This window comes from Chiloscyllium punctatum, chromosome 37, assembly GCF_047496795.1.
Source record: "Chiloscyllium punctatum isolate Juve2018m chromosome 37, sChiPun1.3, whole genome shotgun sequence".
Taxonomy (NCBI): Eukaryota; Metazoa; Chordata; class Chondrichthyes; order Orectolobiformes; family Hemiscylliidae; genus Chiloscyllium; species Chiloscyllium punctatum.
Window position 1 is genome coordinate 53,095,331 of NC_092775.1, and position 22,554 is coordinate 53,117,884.

General features: G+C 41.4%; 1 protein-coding gene across 1 annotated transcript in view; it reads right to left on the reverse strand.

The window, feature by feature from the left end:
* Positions 1-1,281: 1,281 nt before the first annotated feature.
* The window catches only part of LOC140462782 (transcriptional repressor CTCF-like), a 69,629-nt gene continuing 48,356 nt past the window's right edge, over positions 1,282-22,554 (reverse strand). Inside the window, exons 8-12 of the mRNA XM_072556050.1 lie at positions 14,204-14,364; positions 10,832-11,014; positions 8,368-8,500; positions 1,585-1,752; positions 1,282-1,286 (exon numbers count right to left, since the gene is read on the reverse strand). Coding sequence (XP_072412151.1) covers positions 1,282-1,286; positions 1,585-1,752; positions 8,368-8,500; positions 10,832-11,014; positions 14,204-14,364 — 650 coding nt within the window. The remainder of the gene's footprint in view (positions 1,287-1,584; positions 1,753-8,367; positions 8,501-10,831; positions 11,015-14,203; positions 14,365-22,554) is intronic.

Genomic DNA, 22,554 nt, shown 5'->3' on the forward strand with positions numbered 1-22,554 from the left:
TAGGTAGCTGCTCAGCCCAGGCAGGAGAAGACCCTGTGGCATCAGCAATTAGAGAACCAAAGAATGAGCCAGAGAAACAGTGAAGCACAGGCGAGGCCAGGGAAAGTGGGAGAGATGATCAACAGAAAAGCAAAGAAAGCAAGAAAAAGAGGAGATCCTGAAATACAAAGAAAAAGGAAGTGCAAGAATTAAAGAGAGAAGGAACCAGATAATTAAGATCAAGAAAGAAAGAGGTAAGTCAGGAAAACGATATAGTAACACTATGGTTTAATTACTGAACTAACAATCCAGAAAGCTATTTAAGGTCAGTTTTTTAAAAATCTATGAATATAAAGCAGGTGTCAGTCAAAGTTACCAGGGAGCTGTCCAATTGTGGTAAAAGTCGCTCTGCAACTGCACCCCCTTGTGTTATGCAGTGGAGTTGTTGCTTGCCTTGGTTATCTCAGTTGCAAATTTTACATGATCAATCTATATTTATTTTAAGTTGGCTTCTGGTCTTTAAAGCATTGCCAAGACCTGAGTGTCATGGTAAAGTATGTGAGTCATTAACTCCAGTTGAGAATCTGTGTAAAGAAAATGTTTAAAGAAGTGCCCAGGATTGGAAACAATGTTTCTGGAGCAGTATATTGGAGCCAAGCGTATCTGAAGGAGAACACTGGATCTAGGAGACCGAGGACAGCACGCCTGTAACAGTCTCCCCTGATCCATGCTGTGATTTTATGATCTGCAGACCCCATTCCCCAGCATCATAATCAGGGATGAGCCCACACCCATTCTGTTAGCTTAACATCTGGAAGACCACAAATGAGTCCCCATTTGTGGAGGATGTTTCTTCATGGACAGCAGCTAGCTCATCACATGGAGCAGTCCAGGAGTGGTGACCAGTGATGGCCTGCATCAAGTCCCTGATGAGAGCTGTTGCTGTAAATTGGGTATGCAATGGTAAGTTGGGAATGTGTGGGACTGTGCAGACTGTTAGACCCTAGCAAGTGGAGCTGGAAGTGGGGGTTGGACAAGATAAGGAAGACTGGGGAGGTTACACCTCCTCATTTCTCTGTCAAGAGACTAAGCAGCTTACAGCTGACTCCATAAGGTGCTTGAACAATTAGAGTGGGCTGGGAAGATCTGAACTGAGGACCTCAATCAGCCCATGAGCTGGCAAACCGCAAATTAACTTGCTGTGAGTAAAACTCCACCAGAGGTGGGTGGATAATTGTCCACAGCACTCCCCCAGTTTTACATTTATCTAGTTCCCTTTGTCTGATGACCTGGTTCCAAACTTCAGTCTGAAACAGGCAAGAGACATGTCAGAGACTTATACACATTGCAAGCCACCCAGGGAGTTCACGGATGTATCAGCCAAAATGTTTAACTTTTCATGAAGTAACCTCTTTGATATATTACGTGATTGCACTGAATGTTTCATCAAATACTAGTTGACTTGTGATATTTAGTTATTTTAAGAATGGAGGTAATTAAAGGATAGAAAAAAAATGGAAGCAGACTTAAGAGTAGATAGCCGACATTGAACTGTAAATCCTATGATTTGACACTCAGTCCTCTATATAATTTGAAGTTCTCTACCTGATTTTCTTTTATCCATTTTTTCCCTTTTAATCACATTTGTTTTAGTCAGAGATGTGGCAGCATTCTTGACGTGAGGTTCATCAGTTATTTCAATGGGTTGTTGAGTCTCAAGTCGAACTGAAGGTCCATCTGTCACAATCAAAAACTTCACAGTAGTGCACAATGCTGTTTAAATAGAACAATCATCAAATTTACAAACAGCTCTAAAATTGTGATTAAATGTGCCTGGACCTATATCTACCAGAGGGTGCATCCAAAATCGAGACACAACAGTTTTAGGAATTAGAAAATTCAGGTGGAACCTTTTTTTGTACCGAAGGTTGCAGACTTTTTCACAGTATGGTGCAGTGGCATTATTGCTGGGCCAGAAAAGCTACATAAAGATACATAATGGGCAACACAGTAGTTCAGTGGTTCTTATTGCTGCCTCACAGTATCAGGGATCCAGTTCTGATTCCACCCTTAGGCAACCGTTTGTGTGCAGTTTGCACATTCTCCCTGTGTCTGTGTGGGTTTCCTTCGGGTGCTCTGGTTTCCTCCATAGTCTAAAAGATGTGCAAGTTAGGTGAATTGGTCATGCTAAGTTGCTCCATAGTGTTCAGGAATGTGCAGGTTGGGTGAATTAGCGAATGGGAATGCAGGGTTACAGGGATGCGGTGGGATGCTCTTTGGAGAGTCAGTGTGGACTCGATGGGCCAAATGGCCTGCTTTCACACTGTAGGGATTCTATTTCGGTTACCTGGTTTCAAAACCCACCTCACCAGATGGTAGGAATTTGGATTTCATGAAATCATGAATTAGAAATCTAATAATGTACTTGAAACCATTTTTGGGATTTTTGTAAAATCCCATCCTTTATGAATCGGAATCCTCGAAAGTATTGAAATTTTTCGGGTATGTAACTAGTATAATTAATAAGGTGGAATCCATGGATGTGGTTTACTTGGACTTTCAGAAGACATTTGATTAGATCCCACATTAGAGATTAGCATTTAAAAATAAAGCGCACAGGATTGGAGATAATATACTGTCATTGATGCAGAACATGCGGGCAGACAGGAAACAGAGTAGGAATAAACGGGTCATTTTCTGAGAGTCAGCCAGTGACTACTGGGGGACCACAGGAATCAGTGTTTGGACCCCAGCTATTCACAATATAGATGAATGGTTTATATGAGGGAACCAAATGCCATATCTCTAAAGCTCGGTTGGGAGGGTGAGCTGTGAGAAGGATGCAGAGATGCTTCAGTATGATTTAGACAAGTTGAGTGAATGGGTAAATACACAACAAATGAAGTATAATGTGGATAAATGTGAGGTTATCCACTTGGTAGCAAAAACTGGAAACTGGATTATTAATGGCGATAGATTGGGAAAGAAGGAGGTGCAATAGGACCTGGGCAACCTCGCACACCAGTCGCTGAAAACAAGCAGGTAGTTGCAGCAGGTGGTGAAGAAGGTGAATGGTATGTTGACCTTCAAAGCAAGAAGATATGAATACAGGTGCATGTATGTCTTGCTGCAGTATTGGGGCATGGAGCGCACTGCCTGCAAAGTTGTAGACTCGCCAATTTTACAGGCATTTAAATGGTCTTTGGATAGGCATATGGACAAGAATGGAATAGTGTAGGTAAGATGCTTTCACAGGGTGGGCAACATCAAGGGCCAAAGGGTCTCGACTGCATTGTAATGTTCTATGTTCTAATTGTACAGGGCTTTGGTGAGACCATACTGAATAGTGTGTGCAGTTTTAGTCTCCTTATCTGAAGGTAAAAGGTAAAGTTGTCATAATCCTACCAGAGTTGAGAGTGTGGTGCTGGAAAAGCACAGTAGGTCAGGCATCATTCAAGGAGCAGGAAAATCGACATTTTGGGTCATAGCCCTTCATCAAGAATGAGCTCATTCCTGATGAAGGGCTCTGGTCCGAAACATCAACTCTTCTGCTCCTCGGATGCTGCTTGACCTGCTGTGCTTTACTAGCAACACATTCTCAACTCTGATCTCCAGCATCTGCAGACTCACTGTCTCTTAGTCCTACCAGACTATAGGAATGTTCTCACATTAAAAGAGAGAGAAAACTGATGGCAGTTTAATCTGATTGTCATCATGCCTCAGGCAAAGAGAAATGTTTAAAAAGAGAATTTTTCATGGTAACTTCAACTGGTGTGTGAACTGAACCCATACTATTGGCATCACAAACCAACCACCTAGCCAACTGACCCTCTCCTTATCTGAGAAAGGATGTTCTGGACATGGAGAGAGTGCAAAGAAGGTTTACCAGACTGATTCCTAGGCTGGAAGTCTCATATATGAAAAGAGACTGGATCGTTTAAAGTTACATTGGCTGGTGTTTCAAAGAATGGGGGAGGAATCTTAGAAAACTATAAACTTCCATCAGGACTAGATAGGGTAAATGCAGGAGAGATGTTCCAGATACCTGGGGAGTACAAAAACAGGGGTCACAGTCTAAGGATAAGGGCTAGGCCATTTAGGACCGAGATAAGGAGACATCTCTTCACCCAGAGAGTGGCTAGCCTGTGGAGTTCTCTGCCATGAAAAACAGTTGAGGCCCAAACATTGAATTTTTAAAAAGCAAACAGATATAGTTCTTGGGCTAAAGAGATCAACAGGTATAGGGCACAAGTGGGAAAAAGGGATTGAGTAGGATGATCAACCACGATCATGTTTAATGGCAGAGCAGGCTTGAAGGGCCAAATGGCCTACTTCAGATTAGATTACTTTACAGTGTGAAAACAGGCCCTTCCGCCCAACAAATCCACACTGACCCGCCGAAGCACAACCCACCCATACCCCTATATTTACTCCTTACCTAACATTACAGACAATTTAGCATGGCCAATTCACCTGACCTGTACATCTTTGGACTGTGGGAGGAAACCGGAGCACCCGGAGGAAACCCACGCCGACACGGGGAAAATGTGCAAACTCCACACAGTCAGTCGCCTGAGGTGGGAATTGAACCCGGGTCTCTGGCGCTGTGAGGCAGCTGTGCTAACCACTGTGCCACCATGCCACCTACTGTTATAGACCCAGACCAAATGCCTCCCAAAATATTCAGAAGATAGTCTAGACCTTGTTTTTTTTTCTTATTTTAAGAGTAAATGTAAGGAACTGTGTTCCAGATACTATTCCATTGGTCAGATTTCTGGATTTAAAGCAAAACACACTTTATTCATCCACTATAGTTAAAATATAACTAAGGAAAGAAGGAATTGGAATAACTTAACTCTACTGGAAAATTTAACAGAATAATAGATACGGTCAATATTACTAATTAACTGTTCCAATATAATAAAATCCCATGAAGACATCCTTGGCAAAAGGCAAATTCAGAAAACATTATACCAGATGCAACTCCTGTGGTAGGCAGAGAAGCCAGAGTTTTCAGCCGTACCAACAGAGAGACAAAAAACAGCTTCCCCCTCTTCAAAACCCCAGCAACAACAACTGAAAACTAAACTTCAAATCCCTGGTTCTGTGAGTGGGAGCTTGATGACAACCATTCAGGCTGCTTCTATTATTCCAGCTTTTAAAAATACACCCAATGCTTCACAAGTTGTTTATCTTCTCATAGACTGCTTGTCTCCTGTCCCCAATCTCTCTCCAAAAGGAATCAGGACAAATACACCTCTTAAAGCCACAGTATCATTATACTTCTCCTATTCTTATTTTCTGTGTTTCAGATCTCTACCAACTCAGGAACTATCTCTTTGTTCTTTGTCATCAATACCCACTTCAAACCTGAAGAAAGCCAGCTTATAATTCCTTCAGTGGTTGCTGTGGTCTTTATGTTAAATTGATGGGAACCAGCCACACTGTGACTCTTATAAACCAGTGAAAGCATTCTGAAAAAAGGCCTAGAAGAAATCTTCTGATCAGCAAGGACCAACTGAACAGTTCTCATAAACAACACTAATGAACTGCCTTTCTCATTTTCCTTCTGTTCGTGGCATTTATGTCTATGTCTGTTTGCGTGTGTGTGTGTGTAAGGGGGAGTTAGTAGAATAAAGTTGTAAGTTTTGTGTTATATGTCACTAGTTTATAATTGTTTACCTATGGATAGACTCTAATTACTTATAATAGCACAAAAATCTGTTTTGTACTTTCTGTCAACCTGGGCCTGAAAATCAGGTAAATTGGTGTACCTATTTTAAAATCTTTCAACTCTTGTGACGACTCCAGGAATAACAGGGCTTAATTTCCAGGCTGTTAGCCCAGTAAGTTTGAAACAAACGAATACAGCAAAATTAAGAACTATTTACTAGTGAGCTTAATAAATATGGTGATTAGACCTGTGTTACCTTTCTTAATTATTTTATTTTTGTTTTATTATTTCTATACCTAAGTGCTGCTCCAACATCCACAGCTGAAATGGAGGCAGCCTGCTGACTGCTATGCCCTGATACTGGGGATGATCTTGGTTGTTGTTCTTTGGGGTTCTAAGACTCAGAGAACTCTGGCCTGCTCAGGGGTGGGTTTTCTGCTCAGGGGTACCCTGCTCAGCTAGAGGCAATAGGATCATTGGAGTGGAGGTGGACTGGAAGGGCCCTGGGGTGAATCTCTGGGAGTGCCTCTCTGGTATTCCTTCTCCATGTCAGTGTGCAATGGCACCTCTCTTCTCTTTGAGGAGAAAGGACACTTGGAAAGAGGTCAATATGCTTTACTGTCCTCTTCTCTAGCCATTGCTGCACAGTTATCATGAGGTAAATGAAGATTCAAACACACATCTGTCAGCTACTGGATGCTCTGCTGGACTTGGGACTCCACGATGGTCACAATCTTTTCCATGGTGGAAGCCAAGTGCTCTCATGCCACTCCTTTACCCTTCACTCAAGTTAACACATAGCCTTTGTCATCTCTGCAAGATGTTCTTTTCAATGACTCTGCATCCCCAATAGCTTTCTTACGGTTGAATCATAGGTTCGCCATCTGCATGGTATGCAGCATAATCCTAGTCTCTAGCGGCCCTCTGAAAGTCAGAGATGTTGACTCTTATGATCTCCTTCAGCTGCAGAATTCTGACCACCATACCTTCAATTCACATATTCCATCTGATACTGAGGACTTCTGTTTGACATCCCTGTGCACCAGTGCACTTGCTGCTTGATGCCATTGTGCATGGCACTTTGCAGTAACCACATAGTGCCACTTAGCCTTGCACAGCAGAGAAATCCTTTATTCACTTTTGGTAGTGGATGCAGGTTCTGTATTGACCCCCATGACCACTAACTGCTACAATCTCCATCCTGGTCACCTTGGTGTGACAGTACTATGCCTTCAAGAGAGATTTGTTTTATTCTGATTTACTTGCATAGATGTGTTGCCACAGTGGTGCCAGAATGAGTGCTTCACAATCAGTGGGTAAACAGCTTTGAGCTCCCTGAGTGTTTTTCTTAATTGCACAAAAGAAACATGAGTGGGTGGAGTCAGGCTCACAGAAGGCGTCCAAGTTGGAGTTTTGGAGTTGGCTGCTGAAGCTGATACAGCTCTCTTTCTGCTGCAGGAAAAGCTTCAGATCTCTCTCTGCTGCTACTTTGTTTCTTTTAGCTTGCCTTTCTCCTGGACTGAAAGGGAGATAGCATGTGAGGAAAGTCTGTTTTGCTGAATTTGCCTTTGTCAAGGATATATTTATGGACTGCTGCAATATTGGAACATTGTAGTTAAACAAATTTTTATTAAGTATTTCAACAGATTTAAAGTTATGCCAATTCTTCTGTACTTGTATGTATTTTAACTATGTTGTAAGAATAAAGAATGTTTGATTAAATCCTCACGGTGGACCAATCGAATCATGTCCTGAACATAATGCCTTTAAATAAAATAAAAAGTTAGGGCCTAGGCCATCTCCATGATATATTTTGAGGGTTAGATTACTTACAGTATGGAAACAGGCCCTTCGGCCCAACAAGTCCACACCGACCCGCCAAAGCACAACCCACTCATACATTTACCCCTTCACCTAACACTATGGGCAATTCATCTAACCTGCACATCTCTGGACTGTGGGGGGAAACTGGAGCACCCGGACGAAACCCACGCAGACACGGGGAGAATGTGCAAACTCCACACAGTCAGTCGCCTGAGGTGGGAACTGCACCCGGGTCTCTGGCGCTGTGAGGCAGCAGTGCTAACCACTGTGCCACCCGGCTGCCCAAAATTTGGTCTGATCCATAATTTTGGCCAAATGTGAAGGCCTCCTTCCAGGGGAAGCAGGGATACTCTCACTTTTCTCAGACAAATTGAAGAAGAATTTGCAGGGAGGCATCAGTGAACCGGGGGTGGGTCACTCATTGCCTTTCTGAAATATCACTTCTGAACAGCAGGTGGCAGTAGCAGCTGAGCTTATCGAGCAGGCAAGAACAGAAGGTTGTGCTACAGTCTCAAAAACATCCATTCATCAAGAAAGACTGAGTATTCTGTCACACAAGGAATGAATGCCCGTCCAGCTGCCCTTTAAATATGGTAGTTTGAACTTAGAACTCATGAGTTTCAATAGGTATCATCTTTTTGTGTGTCCCTGCTGCATAATTCACCGTTCATTTTGGTCCCAATTAGCTAATTGCCTGGCCACTGTGTGGTCACACATAGTCAGCCCTCCTGTCCTGAGCAGGAAAGTTGCTCAATTCCCTGTCCCACTGCCAATGACTTCACTGTTATTAGAAGAAACTTGCCCGTGATCTTATTGAAACATGAAATTGTAGGGTTTTTTAATCAAGAACGACTTCAAATGATTTTGGCTCAATATTTAATAAAATGTACCTCCTTTTGCTTCAGCATTGTGGTTGTACTCCAATTTATTCTTCCTATTTCTCCTTTTCTTTGCCATAAACTTTGGATTTCCATCTTGTATCGTCACATTGCCACATCTCTCAGCATGCCTTTTCATGACATTCTCATAAAGGAAAATAGATTTGTTCAAATCACACAGGTCAATTGTTCTTCACTTCCACTGTCATCACAATCAGGAGATTATATAAGGAACAAATTATATAATGGGACAGTGAGCGAAGAAGGAAAGGCAAGACTTATACATACAAAACAGGAGGATGCAAACAATATTGTTTACAAGATGTTCAAATGGCCTCCCAATCATCTGAACCAGGATCAAAGATGCAGAAATTCATCTTGCGCAATAGCAATTAGCCAACAGATACGGAAACATGTAAGAATTAGATTCCTAACCATGACATGTCAATGAAAACCAGTCATAATTTTGTCATAATTTGGGTTCCACTGTCCTTACCTGAAGCAAGAACAGGAAGGCAGATTACTACCTAAATGGAATCAATTTAGGTAAAGGGGCAGTACAAAGAGATCTGGGTGTTCTTGTACACCAGTCAATGAAGGTAAGCATGCAGGTACAGCAGGTAGTGAAGAAGGCTAATAGCATGCTGGCCTTCATAACAAAAGGGATTGAGTATAGAAGCAAAGAGGTTCTTCTGCACCTGTACAGGGCCCTGGTGAGACCACACCTGGAGTACTGTGCGCAGTTCTGGTCTCCAAATTTGAGGAAAGACATTCTGGCTATTGAGGGAGTGCAGCGTAGGTTCATGAGGTCAATTCCTGGATTGGTGGGATTACCTTACACTGAAAGACGGGAGCAACTGGGCTTGTATACCCATGAGTTTAGAAGACTGAGAGGGGATCTGATTGAGACATATAAGATTATTAAAGGATTGGACACTCTGGAGGCAGGAAACATGTTTCCGCTGATGGGTGAGTGCCGAACCAGAGGACACAGTTTAAAAATACGGGGTAGACCATTTAGGACAGAGATGAGGAGAAACTTCTTCACCCAGAGAGTGGTGGCTGTGTGGAATGCTCTGTCCCAGAGGGCAGTGGAGGCCCAGTCTCTGGATTAATTTAAGAAAGAGTTGGATAGAGCTCTCAAGGATAGTGGAATCAAGGGTTCTGGAGACAGGATACTGATTAAGGATGATCAACCATGATCATGTTGAATGGTGGTGCAGGCTCGAAGGGCAGAATGGCCTACTCCTGCACCTATTGTCTATATTTATCATGCTTGTAATTGGAGAAAGGCTGAGATTTGCAGAAACTATTCAATCCAGGGGGGACAGCAATTGTTTATATTAAAAACAGAACGTTATTTGTAAGGTGTAATAACTGCAGAATAGAATCTTCTAAAAGAGATGATGAATGCATTGGCCTGCAACACTTAAAGCTATGGAATGTGTAGCAAGAAGTGTTAGAAAAATCATTAATGAATCAAAACCAGTTAACAAATCTACTTTAAAAGCTATAGTTTGATTTCAGGACACTAATATCTAGAAACATCCAGTCTGGGAGTGCAAAGATAATGGACTGACATGATTTAAAAATACGATTTCAATTTTCAAAAGTGAAGTATCTTGAGTATCTTGAGTATTTTGAGAGCTGTGAGGAAGAGAGACAACCTGACAAGGTCAGAGATTGTTCCATGTGAAATGTAGAAAACAAGAAATTCTCCAGTTTGGAATAACTCAGAAGCTTCTGAATTGTCTTATTGTGCTATGGCCATAAAATGTATTTGTGACTAGGGAATAGGACTAATAGAGATTTTAAAAGCATAGGCAACAGCTTGTGGGGCAAAAATGACCTCAGGTATCAAAGTAAGTGTTAAATATCTCAGTTCAAAGAACTGGATGCCTCATTGAACAACTGTAGTTGAAGACTGGTTTTCATAGAACAATATGATCTTGTCCTGGAAAGAAAGAGATAAATCCCGTTGTAAAAAGATGAGTCACTGTCCCCTCAAATTAACCTGGTCAGCTGCATCAAGGGGGAAGGCTAATTGCTCACTAGACGGTCGCATATGTTATTTCTCATGTATTTGTGACTAACAGGTGTATTATTAATAATTGAGTTATTATATTGAGTTATAGTGAAGATAGTAGTATTTAATCTGTGTTTTGAGTATTATTTTATTATTTATCATTTCTAAACAGTGGAATAACCTATCATGGATTAAAAGTTACATCTTACAAGGACTAAGGATTCAGCAGTTCTTCTCCTTGAATCAATGTGCAGCCAAAGACTGCTGAACAATGGAATTGATAATCAAGAGTCTACATGGGTGGCTCTGCACTCAGACAAATTGGCAATACTGTGTTTCCAGTTCAGACTATGCTCACTTTTGTCGTCACTCCTAGACGTGAGTGTGCTGCAGACTATCTCATATTACAGGACTTAAACTGTATTGCAAATGCAAAAAATAAGCAGGTACCTTGCGAGAAAAGCTCTTACAACATTGGGAGCAAATGTATGCTTCTGGGATGAAACTTGGATCGTGGTTCTTCTTGAAATGCAAATCCAGGAGCTGCTTCTGTCTGAAGTGCATATCGCAGTGGGAGCAACTGAATGGCTTTTCCCCAGTGTGGATATGTTTATGCATTATCATGTGACGTTTCTGTGCATGAAACAGGAACAGCAATTGTTAGCAATACACTGGCACTAAATAAAATTACTTTAGGAGAAATAAAGCAAACTATTTAATTCAACAACTGGAAATATTGAATTAAATATAAATTATTGGAATACTTAGCAGGTCAGGTGCACTGATTATAGACAAAGATCCTTCATTTGCCCAGATAACAGTCTACTTCAAGGTAATTCATTGTTGGCAAATAACTGTTAAGATGCACTAAAATCTGTTAGATGTTTCCAGTGCTTTGTGCTTTTAACTCTTCTCAACAGAGCCAGGTTAGGTTTCATTGATTGTTACCAAGCATTTCAGTCATATTAACATAGAACATAGAAGAATACAGCGCAGTACAGGCCCTTCGGCCCTCGATGTTGCGCCGATCAAAGCCCACCTAACCTACACTAACCCACTATCCTCCATATACCTATCCAATGCCCGCTTAAATACCCATAAAGAGGGAGAGTCCACCACTGCTACTGGCAGGGCATTCCATGAACTTACGACTCGCTGAGTGAAGAACCTACCCCTAACATCAGTCCTATATCTACCCCCTCCTTAATTTAAAGCTATGCCCCCTTGTAATAGCTGAGCTATTTCCATAGATAAAAAGGCTCGATAAAGATTTTTTCACAGATGATTGATTTGACAGGATGAATAGAGAAAGGAAGGATATCTCTTTGAAGAGTCAGAAACAAGTTATCAATTTCAACTAACCACGATCAGTGAAAGAAAAGAGTTTTCTTTATGCAGAATTGTTGGAACTCACAAGCAGAAGTTGAGATAGATACTACTGCATCATTTTAAATAAATCAATGACAGTCTTGCAAAAAGCCAGCACACACAGAATCAGCAGAATGTTGCCTCCTTCTGCTTTTGTTTAATTGTAACAGGCCAGGTGGATAAAGAGAAATCTATAGATGTGATGCACCTGGATTTCTGAAACACATCTGCTAAGTTGCCAGATCAAAGTCTGCTAAACAAAACAAGATATCAAGGCACAAAATGTAACATGGCTAGCTAACATGAGGGAGAGGATTAAATTGATCATTTTTAGTTTGGCAAGCTATGACTAATGGGATCAGTGCTGGGAGCTCAACTATCTGCAATCTGTATGGGGTCCCCAACTTACGAACATCTAACTTATGAATGCTTATACTTACAAACACAATCCCAATATGGGTGTAATTTTAAACATCCAACATACAAACATTTCCTGTACTCAAGAACAGTTGCTTCATATTGTCCTGTACTGTGTTTCTACTTGCATTATGATCAACTTGTAAACAAACTCATGAACAGAACCTGTTTGCAACCCAGGGATTGCTGATATAACAATGGCCTGGATGCAGGGGCTGAATGTATGATAGCAAAATTTGCCGATGACACCAATACAAGTAGGAAAGAAATTGTCAAAAGTAGGCAAACAGTGCTATATAGTGATACAGATAGGATAAAGATCGAGTAACATTTTGCAGATGGAATATGTGCATAATGTGGAAAAATGTGAACTTGTTCACTTTGGCAGGGAGAATAGAAAAGATATGTTAAGAACTTGCAAGACAGTGTGATACAGAAGCCTCTAGGTGTCCTGGTACATGAGTCACAAAAACGTTAGTGTGAAAGTACTACAAGTGGAAAGCGACTGGAATGATGTTATTTATTACAATGGAAATGAAATATAGAAGTGGGAGGTTTTAATGCAGCTGTACAAGGCCTTTGAGAGACCACAACTGGAGTGCTCTGACATGTTTTGGCCTCCATATTTGGAAAGGATATCATTACATTAAAAGCAATTAAAAGAAGGCTTCCTTGGCTTATTCCTGGAAATTTCTGATCTGACGGAAATATGTTGAACAGGTCAGAACTATTCCTAAGTGAAACAAAATACTTAGGGGACTTGATACAGTGGTTATAGATTTTTCTTTTTGTGGATGAATCTAAAGCAAGGGGATACAATTTAAAGAGGGCTCCCTTACAGATGAAGCTGAGGTCCATTTTTGCAATAGTCTGTAGAATTCTCTTCCCAGGGAACAATGGAGGCTGGGTCACTGAATTTATTGAATACTGAGTTAAAGAGACTTTTGAAAGACTAAAGAAACAAGAGTTATGGGGACAGGCAAGAAAATGTTGAGTCCAGAATCAGATCACCCATGATCATATTGAATGGCAAAGTAAGCTTGAAGAGTCAAATATCCTACTGCTGCTCCCAAGTCCTATGTTCTACTGGGAACATTTTCTACTTTGGTCAGCAGATAGGACCAATGATCAATTTTCCATTGATAAAATTTCAAATTTGAAAAGTGCCATACCCTTCAATTTAGAAGTATCTAAATCCAAACTGAACGGAACAATCACATAACTAACAAATGTGTACGTCAGTGATGTTGATCAGGACCGGGGCAGTATAAAGCCCAGTCTATGAATCTTGCATAGCACTATCTGGATTCCAGTCAAAAGCAGAAATGTCCTTCAGTGACTCAGTGCTATCGAATGAAGAAAAACCAACTGTACTCCTGCTCTTTTTCACCATCTATAAGAGGTATCATCGTCATAAGCAACTATTTGCTAATGGGCCACGTGGTGGCTCAGTGTTAGCACTGCTGCATCACAGTGCCAACGACCTGGGTTCGAATCCCGTCTTGGACGACTGTCTGCACATTTGAGTTTGCACATTCTCCCAGTGTCTGCGTGGCTTTCCTCTGGGTGCTCTGGTTTCTTCCCACAATCCAAAGGTGTGCAGGTCAGGTGAATTGGTCATGCTAAATTGCCCTTAGTGTTAGGTGCATTAGTCAGGTATAAATATACGGTAGGGGAATGAGTCTGGGTGGGTTACTCTTCGGAGGGTCGGTGCAAACGTGTTGGGCCAAATGGTCTGTTTCCATACTGTAGGGAATGTAACCTAATGAGTACAATTATTCACCTAGGAAATTAGGTGTAAGAGGTGACTGTCAGCTGAGAATGGAAACCCCTGCAGTTGAATAGTTTGATAGCTTCCATCAGAAAAGGTTTGGATTTATTTTCTGGCTAAACAGGCAGCATTACAAAGTGATAACACACGCTGTCACTCCATGGTAACAGAAGCTGAGTATTCAGAAATTGGGTTTGGGATCCTAGCATCAAACAAAACATATAAAGTTGGAGTAGACTATACCTTGAAACATTTCAGCAGTATACCTGTTTACATGCATAATCACACTGGTCACACTTGAAACGTTTCTCATTCCTGTGGGTCTTTTGGTGTTGGATGAGTGCATAGCGTTCATGGAATGTAGCATCACAGTAACGACACTTCATGCTTAAGCTTGTGTAGGAATGCTGCTTTCGTAAATGGACACCTAAAATTGCAGATACAAGTGACAATTTTTAAGAAGTTGATAAAAAATGAAGTCTCAATTAATGAATTACCCTCAGCAATTTTAAAAGGAGACAGGGTAGATTATGAAGATGAGAAACAGATGTAAGCTATTTGGTTCCTCAAGGTAGCTCTGCCATTTAATAAGAATATGGCTGAGAGAAACTGTGTTCCCTAGTTCTAGACCGCCCTCCACCAAGAGGAAACATCCTCTCAGTATCTACCCTGCCAAAGCCCTCACATATTTCATCCTTCTAAAATCCAATGTGACGTGTAAGCTGGAGAACTATTATTTATTTTATTTGTTCCATATCTTCCAGAAAATACAGCTACAATGAAACAGGCCTGCTGCCCAGACTGCCTCTGCACCCAGAAGCTTCTGCCTTTGTTCAAGGGCTGCCGCACAAATTCCCATTTTCATCATACTCCTATCACTCCAGAACCAAACTGAACTTCCTGGGCACTTTCTCTCAGGTTGGGTTTATGTAGCCAGGATTTTTCCAACTCTGCTCGAGTCATGAGCAAAAATTCATGCCTTAGTTGCAGTTTTTATTGTGAGGTAAACTGAAGGGTGAACAATCATTCATCTAAAATTCAGGAAAGGTAAGCAAAACCTGGCATTTAAAGAAGCTGACAGATGCATGATGACCACTGAAAGATGGCTATAACAAGGCTATTTCCACATTATCAGTGACACTGCTTTTCCTTCTGGAACAAGGTGAAATGCTCTTGTTGTCTCACACATGAACTCAATGTGAATTTAGAAAAAGACTGCTTCAGTAATCTCAAGGGCAAGGCCTACTCACGTTAGCTTGTCCAAGCAGACAGCAGTCAGCCAGATTGTCCTCAATGAACTGTTATAACCAGACCAGGGTGAGATTCCACAAGTCATCAAATTTCCAAAGTGGATACCCCAAATTGTTAAACACCTACCTAAGGAGGGATTAGCTGGCCTTTATAGACCCAGCCCGTCAGCTGGTCACAATAAACTTCCAAAGGACCCCCTCACTTATAGATATCATTCTCCAAAATCAAATAAGTCGATTTGACCAGGTTTTCTTGAATTAACAGAAGAATGTGGTCGGCACAGTGGATAGCACTGCTGCCTCATAGCGCCAGAGACCTGGTTCAATTCCCGCCTCAGGTGACTCGCTGTGTGGAATTTGTACACTCTTCCCGTGTCTACGTGGGTTTCCTCCCACAATCCAAAAATGTGCAGGTTAGGTGAACTGGCTATGCTAAATTGCCCGTAGTGTTAGGTGAAGGGGTAAATGGTCTGGGGGAGTTGCGCTTCGGCGGGTTGGTGTGGACTTGTTGGACCGAAGGGCCTGTTTCCACACTGTAAGTAATCTAAAATAATGTTTATTAGTTATTATTCACACCCGCAGATTAAAAGTAAGTAATAAAAGATAAAAATTTAAAGGTCTACCATTTAGTCTCTGGGTCATTTGTGAAGAGTAGATAATGAAACGTTTATAGTCGAACAGTCACTTTAGAGATTCTTGTTTTGCAGGTTGATTGAAATTCTACTGTGCTGTTTCAGTTTCACAGATAGACAGCTTCTTATACTCAGAGCGAAGCGATCCTTTAACTGCAATGCAGGAGCGACTAGTGAATAGTTTTTCAACTGTGATTTTCACATAATACTAGCTCTTGAATCTTGGCTAGTAGACTCTAGTGTCTCAGCTCCTCCTTCCAGTAGCACCACCCTAATCCTAACAGTGTTGAACTGACTTCTAACCCTTTTTCTTTTGTATTTTTGACAGTGTAAGTCATAAAGCATGCCTCTCACCTCAACTGCTGCCTTTTTGCCCATCGTGTTTCAGTTTTGCCCAAGAGGTTTCAGTTTCTGTAATTCAGTTTGTAGCTGTTTTTATTCATTCATAGGACATGGGTGTCTCAGAATGGCCAGAAGTTTTATTCCTCGTCCCCAGTTGCCCTTACCACTCTAGTCAATGTGCTGTAGGTAGACCCACAAAATCCTTAGGGAGGATGTTGACCCAGTGACACTGAAGGAACAGTAATATGTTTCGAAGTCAGGATAGTGAGTGGCTTGGAAAATTTGCAGGTGGTAGTGTTCCCATATATTTGTTGCCCTTTTCTTCTAGATGGTAATGATCATGAATTTGGAAGATGCGGCCTTAATAAGTTACTGCAGTGCATCCTGTAGATGGTAGACACTGCTGGCTACAGTGAATGTTTGTAAATATGTTGCTAATTAGGTGGTTTCTTTGTCCTGGATAGTGTCAAGCTTCTTGAGCATTGTTGGAGCTGCACTCATTCAGGCAAGTGGACAGTATTCCTGACATCTGCCTTGCAGTGGACTGGCTTTGGGAACTGAATTAGATAAATTACTCAGGAGATGAATTACTTGCTGCAGTATTGCTAGACTCTGTGTGCTGTTGTAGCTACTGTATCTATTGGTCAGTCCAGTTGAGTTTCTGGTCAATAGTAACTGCGCACCCCACCCCCCCCAGAATGTTGACAATAGGAGATTCAGTGATGTTAACATCACTGAATGTCAAGGGTAGCAGTTAGACTCTCTCTTATTGGAGATGGTCATTGCCTGGCATTTGTGTGGCATAAACTTTACTGTTGCTTTTCAGCCCAAGGTATATTATCCAAAGTCTTGTTGCATTTGAACATGGACTGCTTCAGTATCTCAAGAATCACAAATAGTCTTGAACATTGTGCAATCATCAGCAATCATCCTTATTTATGGTCCTATGATTGAGAGAAGGTCACTGATAAAGCAGCTGAATATGGTTGGCCATAGGACACTATCCTGAGGAATGCCTGCAGAGATATCCTCAAACTAAGATGACTGACCTCCAATAACCATAACTATCTTCCTATGTTCTGGGGGAACTCCAACTCGTGGGCAGTTTTCCTCACTGTCCACTGATTCCAGTTTTTCTAGGGCTCCTTGATACACACTTGGTCTAATGTAGCCTGATGTCAAGGGCTTTCACTCTCACCTCAGGAATTCAGCTCTTTTGTACACGTTTGAACTAATGCTGTAATGACATCCCAGAGCTGAGTGGCTCTGGTGCAATCCAAACGGGGCATCAGTGAGCAAGTTGTTGCTGAGTAGGTGCTGCTTTATAGCACTTCTGATGCAACCTTTCATCACTTTACTGACGATCAGGAGTAGACTGACGGAATGGTAATTGGTCAGGTTGGAGCTGTCCTACCTTTTGTGCACAGGACATACCTTGGCAATTTTCCACACTCCGATAGATGCCAGCAACCGTACTGGAACAGGTTTCCATGCCCATGTTTAACCTTGTGCCATAAGGCATCATGGCGTCCAGAGTTAATATTGAGGTTTCCTGGGGTAACTCCCCCAACTGCATACTGTAGTCCTGGTACCTCTGCCCTGCCCTTGGGATGGGGCATATCCAGGGCTAGTAATCGTAGTGTGTGGAATATTGTAAGTATGATTATGTCTGACTGTTGTTTGATTATTTTGGCACTTATCTCCACATGTCAGTCAAGAGGAAGGGTGGACAAGACTGTTCTTGTCATTGTCATTTCCAGTGCCTAGGTTGATGTGAGGTGGTTCATCCAGTTTTATTTTTTTGTAGTCAGGACTGTTCCCTCCCAGTCAGAGAATACTTTAGTGGTCTGGGACATTGAACCTCAGACCTTCGGATGACCATCCTCAAAGGCGAACTTTGGGACAGGCAACAATACAACGTGGCCAAATCAGAGGCTGACAGCCACGTTCAGTACCCATGAGAAGGCCTCAAATGGGACCTTAGGTTCATTTCACACTACTACCACTGCACTATGTACACACAGGCAGACACACATTTACATACAGACACACACTCACAGATAGACAGACACTCCTACAGACACACACACTCCTACAGACCCAAGCACTCACACAGACCCCCTCTCATACACAAGCTCTCTCTCATATGCTCACATATACACTTCCACACTCACGCAAGCACCCTGTCACAAACTTATATTCCTTTAAACTCAGACTCACACACATACACGTACACCCACTGTCTCACAGACACTAATATCCCTCCCCACATGCGTATATATATACACACACACACACACACAAGTTTGTAGGATGAATTTGTACTTGCAGAATTATATTTTGTTTTGCTCAAAATCTGCTTAAATCCATATAAGATTCTGTAATTCCCTTTTTAGATTAGAATCAGTCTGAACATTGGGGCACATGCAGCCTCACACAGGGCAACTTACACCTTCAATGCATTATCTGGGCCAACATGGCACCTATTGTTAAAGTTCATTTGTGAATGTAACTTTAAGAAAGCTCTGGAATTTACATATAAAAGAACTGAAACCAACATGCCCATTTTAAAAGTTGAGAGACTTAACAAACAATCCAGGTCTTTTTCATTATAAAATTTCAATAACATCACACTGTAAACTTTTGCTATAAATTCTGTGTCCTACGATCTTATACTCCACAACCACCTGTTGAAGGAGCAGTACTTCCAAATAAACCTGTTGGACTATAACCTGGTGTCGTGTGATTTTTAACTTTGTAGAGATTGATACTACTGAGTGGCTTGCTAAGCCTTTTCAGAGGGCAGTTGAGATTGCTGCATTGCTGTGGCTCTGATGTCACATGTAACCAAACAGGATGAGGACAGCAGAATTTATTTTCTGAAAGACGTTAGTGAACCAGATGAGTTCTTCCGACAATCCATGGTTATCAGTAGATTCTTAATTTCAGATATTTTGTTGAATTTGAACTCCACCATCTGCTGTGGTGAGATTCAAACCAAAGTTAATTAGCTGAGTTTCTGGATTAAAGATCTAGCAATAATACAACTAGGCTATCCCCTCCATCTACTATAATAGTGCCCTATTTAACTGGGAATAATGTGCTGATAGTCATGACCCACTGTTCCAAATGTCAGCACAAAATGTATAAAAATCCCAATCAGCTACTAAAACCCATTATGCCTGACTCTTACAAAGAACAAAAGTAAACCACACAAATTTCTTCAAAAATAATAAAAAGACCTCCCTTTTTATTCTAAAACACAAGAAAGTGAAAAATAATCTATAAATTAAGCAAAATAAACAATATCTGTTCAAAACAAACAAACTCAAACATGTAAACAAATTTCCAAAGATAAAAAATCAAGGCCATAAGATGTAAAGTTTTTATTTCTGATTTTTTTGATTTTGATTTTTGATTTTTTGAACAGAGTGACACTGATGACTGTATGGTGATGGTTGTCCTTCAATGTCTGAACAAGTGGATATAGGTCTTTCCTTGTATGAATTTTTTCTTTAAACTTTCTTCAGTTTTCTGTCTTTATCCTCACACAGAGAGAAAGTGTGTTGATGGCTTTCTGTCTGTAGGCTATGGATGCTTTTCACTCTCTGCTGCCTTTGGCACTTACAGAATTGTAACCCTACAGCTCAACCAATCAGAAACTGCTGTCAGGCAGAAATCAGAAACTTTAATGTTTCTTGGTGCTAGTCAGTCTAAGCAACTGCCTCATTTTTTGGCTTTCAGAAAGCAACATTGTATTGCACAGCTAAACAATATGCAACACTTGTTTTTCATGTTTTAAAACATTTTCAATTACAGCTATCCAAATTCTATTTCAGTTTATATTTCTGAAAAATATGGAATTTCTACAGTACTGCCTTTTCTCCCTTTAAACTCAATCCGTTCAAGTTTCCTTGATAAATGACTCATGGAATACAACTCTAAGTACTGTATGCATATTGTCAATTCAATGGCTCATCCTCCCAAATTACTAATCATTCATATTCACTCACTGGCACATTTCGCTATCTCTCCTGTTCATGCCTGGCCTTCCGTTCACTTCCACTTGATCACATTGTCACATTGCAGGAATGACTGGCACCCGGCTGTGGGCCAGCACCAGCTAGAAGTTGGAAGACATCATGCTCCTCCTTCTCTATGAGTACAAGATTCTTGAAGTGGCTAGAGAGGAGCATGATGGCTCATACTGGGCCAAAGACAGACCAAGCCAAGCTTCACTGTGTTTTGTTGTGTGGCTCTCCCATTAACAATAGTAGTACTGCATTCTTAATCTGCACAAGTCTTTATCCCTTTTAGGAAACCAATTACCTCTTCTCTCATGCAGATTCCAGTGGCACCCAGTGCACCCCAACTAATGGCTCAGTGCCAGGAAACATCATCCCTACCTGTCAGAAAGAAGCCACCGAACCCTCAGAGGATACAGGCAAGCTTTCACCTGCAACTTCTACCAGCGAAGCGACTTTTACCTTATGGGTACTTCTAGATCAGACCTGGGAGCACAACCTTGTCAGCACATCAATAAGACATCTCTACAGCTGGTTGAGAAAGACACACCCTGGTTGCTGGAACTCAGTCAACTCCGAGGTACCAGGCACCTTCAAAGCCCCAGACAGAAGATGATGTTATGATCTCTACCATGAATGATTTTGTTAAAATCCACAGAAAGGTATGGGAACTGCATGCAGGTTCTGTCAGCGGCAGATGGTAAGCTGAGCCCAACAGCATCATCAGTAACGTATGGTTGCAGCATGCACATGTTTGACAATCTCCATGGCGACTGCCATGGGCAGTCAGGTTCAGTACTTGCTACAACTATATACAGACCTGCAATATTTCAGTTGAGCCACAAGTTCTCAGTATCAAAGGCCCAGTGACAGGGGACAGAGGACTTAATCTCACTCTAAGGAGCCCTTTCTCAAGGTAGTGGTGCCAGCACAGGAAGAAGAGACACAGACAGGACTTCTTGGAAGCTTTATTACAAGGTGCTCCAAAGATGCCCAGCTCCTCTATCTCCAATTGTAAAGGCACAGAAGATCAAGCTGAGGTCGGTGACCCTGCAAATGGACTGGAACTATCAGTAAGCCCTGTCCTACAGGCCAAAGGGCATCAAGGAACAACAATCCAAGTCTTCCAGGCCACCAGGACCAATCACAAAGCAGGTCCCCTTCAATTGTAGAAATCAGGACTGCATTTAGATGAAGTGGGACACAGAGGAAGAAAAAAGACCTTACCGACGTCATGTAAGTGCATCATTGAAATATCACTGTAAATAATTCTCATTTTTAATTGCACTGTTAAAATATTTGCTCGAGTAATTTTCACTGATGACCTGGTTAAGTTACACTCAGACGAGCAGCCTCTTCAGACAATTCAAGGATGACCGATGTTGCAATAGCCAAGCACTGTTCATCCCTCACAAGCAACTGACCCCTTGACTGCAGATAGTATCAGTTGTCAGGAATGCTTGAATAGCCACGGCACTGCAATTTCTAATGGGGACAACACTGAGGCTAAACAGAAATTACAGGGATTGTGCTAAAAACTTTTGCACCGCTGTTGTGTGTGAGAGGACAGAATCAGTGTTGAATGTAGAGATTTCTGGAGAGAAGGTTCCACTCTATCAGTTTTTCAAAGCACCACATTACCAATTAAGGCTACAAAATGTACAATTGACAGTCACTAGTCTCCTCTCCCTATTAGCCCACTGTCTGAGAAAAGATACACAAAAATTTACCTCAGTTCAAAGCTGTTCCAACAGAATTCTCAAGCATTTCAGGGTAATTTAACAGTCTATGCACAGTCTGAACTGGAGGATTATCAAAGATGGAAGGCCCAAAAGAGGATTCCTCTCAACCTGCTGGTTATGAGACACTTGTCACAAAACACTCAGTTATAATTTGTTGACTGAAACCTTTAGAGCTACCTAATCTGAGTGCCATGCAATGTTAATTCACTATCTCACTGACTGCTGTTTTTCTCCCTAATGATCAGCGAGACGTAATATGTAGACACCCGAAAGTGGATCCCAGCCAAAGATATCAAGTGGATATTCGAATAGATAATGATAATTTACTCACAACAGAAAAGGTCAAGGACTGCAAAAATAACAACATCCACATCTTTTGCATTATGCATGGGCCATTTGCCAGATTACCAACAGAATGTGAACATGTAAATGAAGACCAAACTCAACTCATTCATTCTGTCTGCAGTTTTCAAGAGACTATCTCTGGCTTCTCAGGCTTGATGATGCATTGCTCTGTAAATACATTGGTTTTGGATGGTTGCCGTGTTCCTTATGTTCAGCCTCAGAAGGTTAGCTACTGTTGATCCTCCATTATGTCTCCATCCAGGATTACAGTGATAAAACAC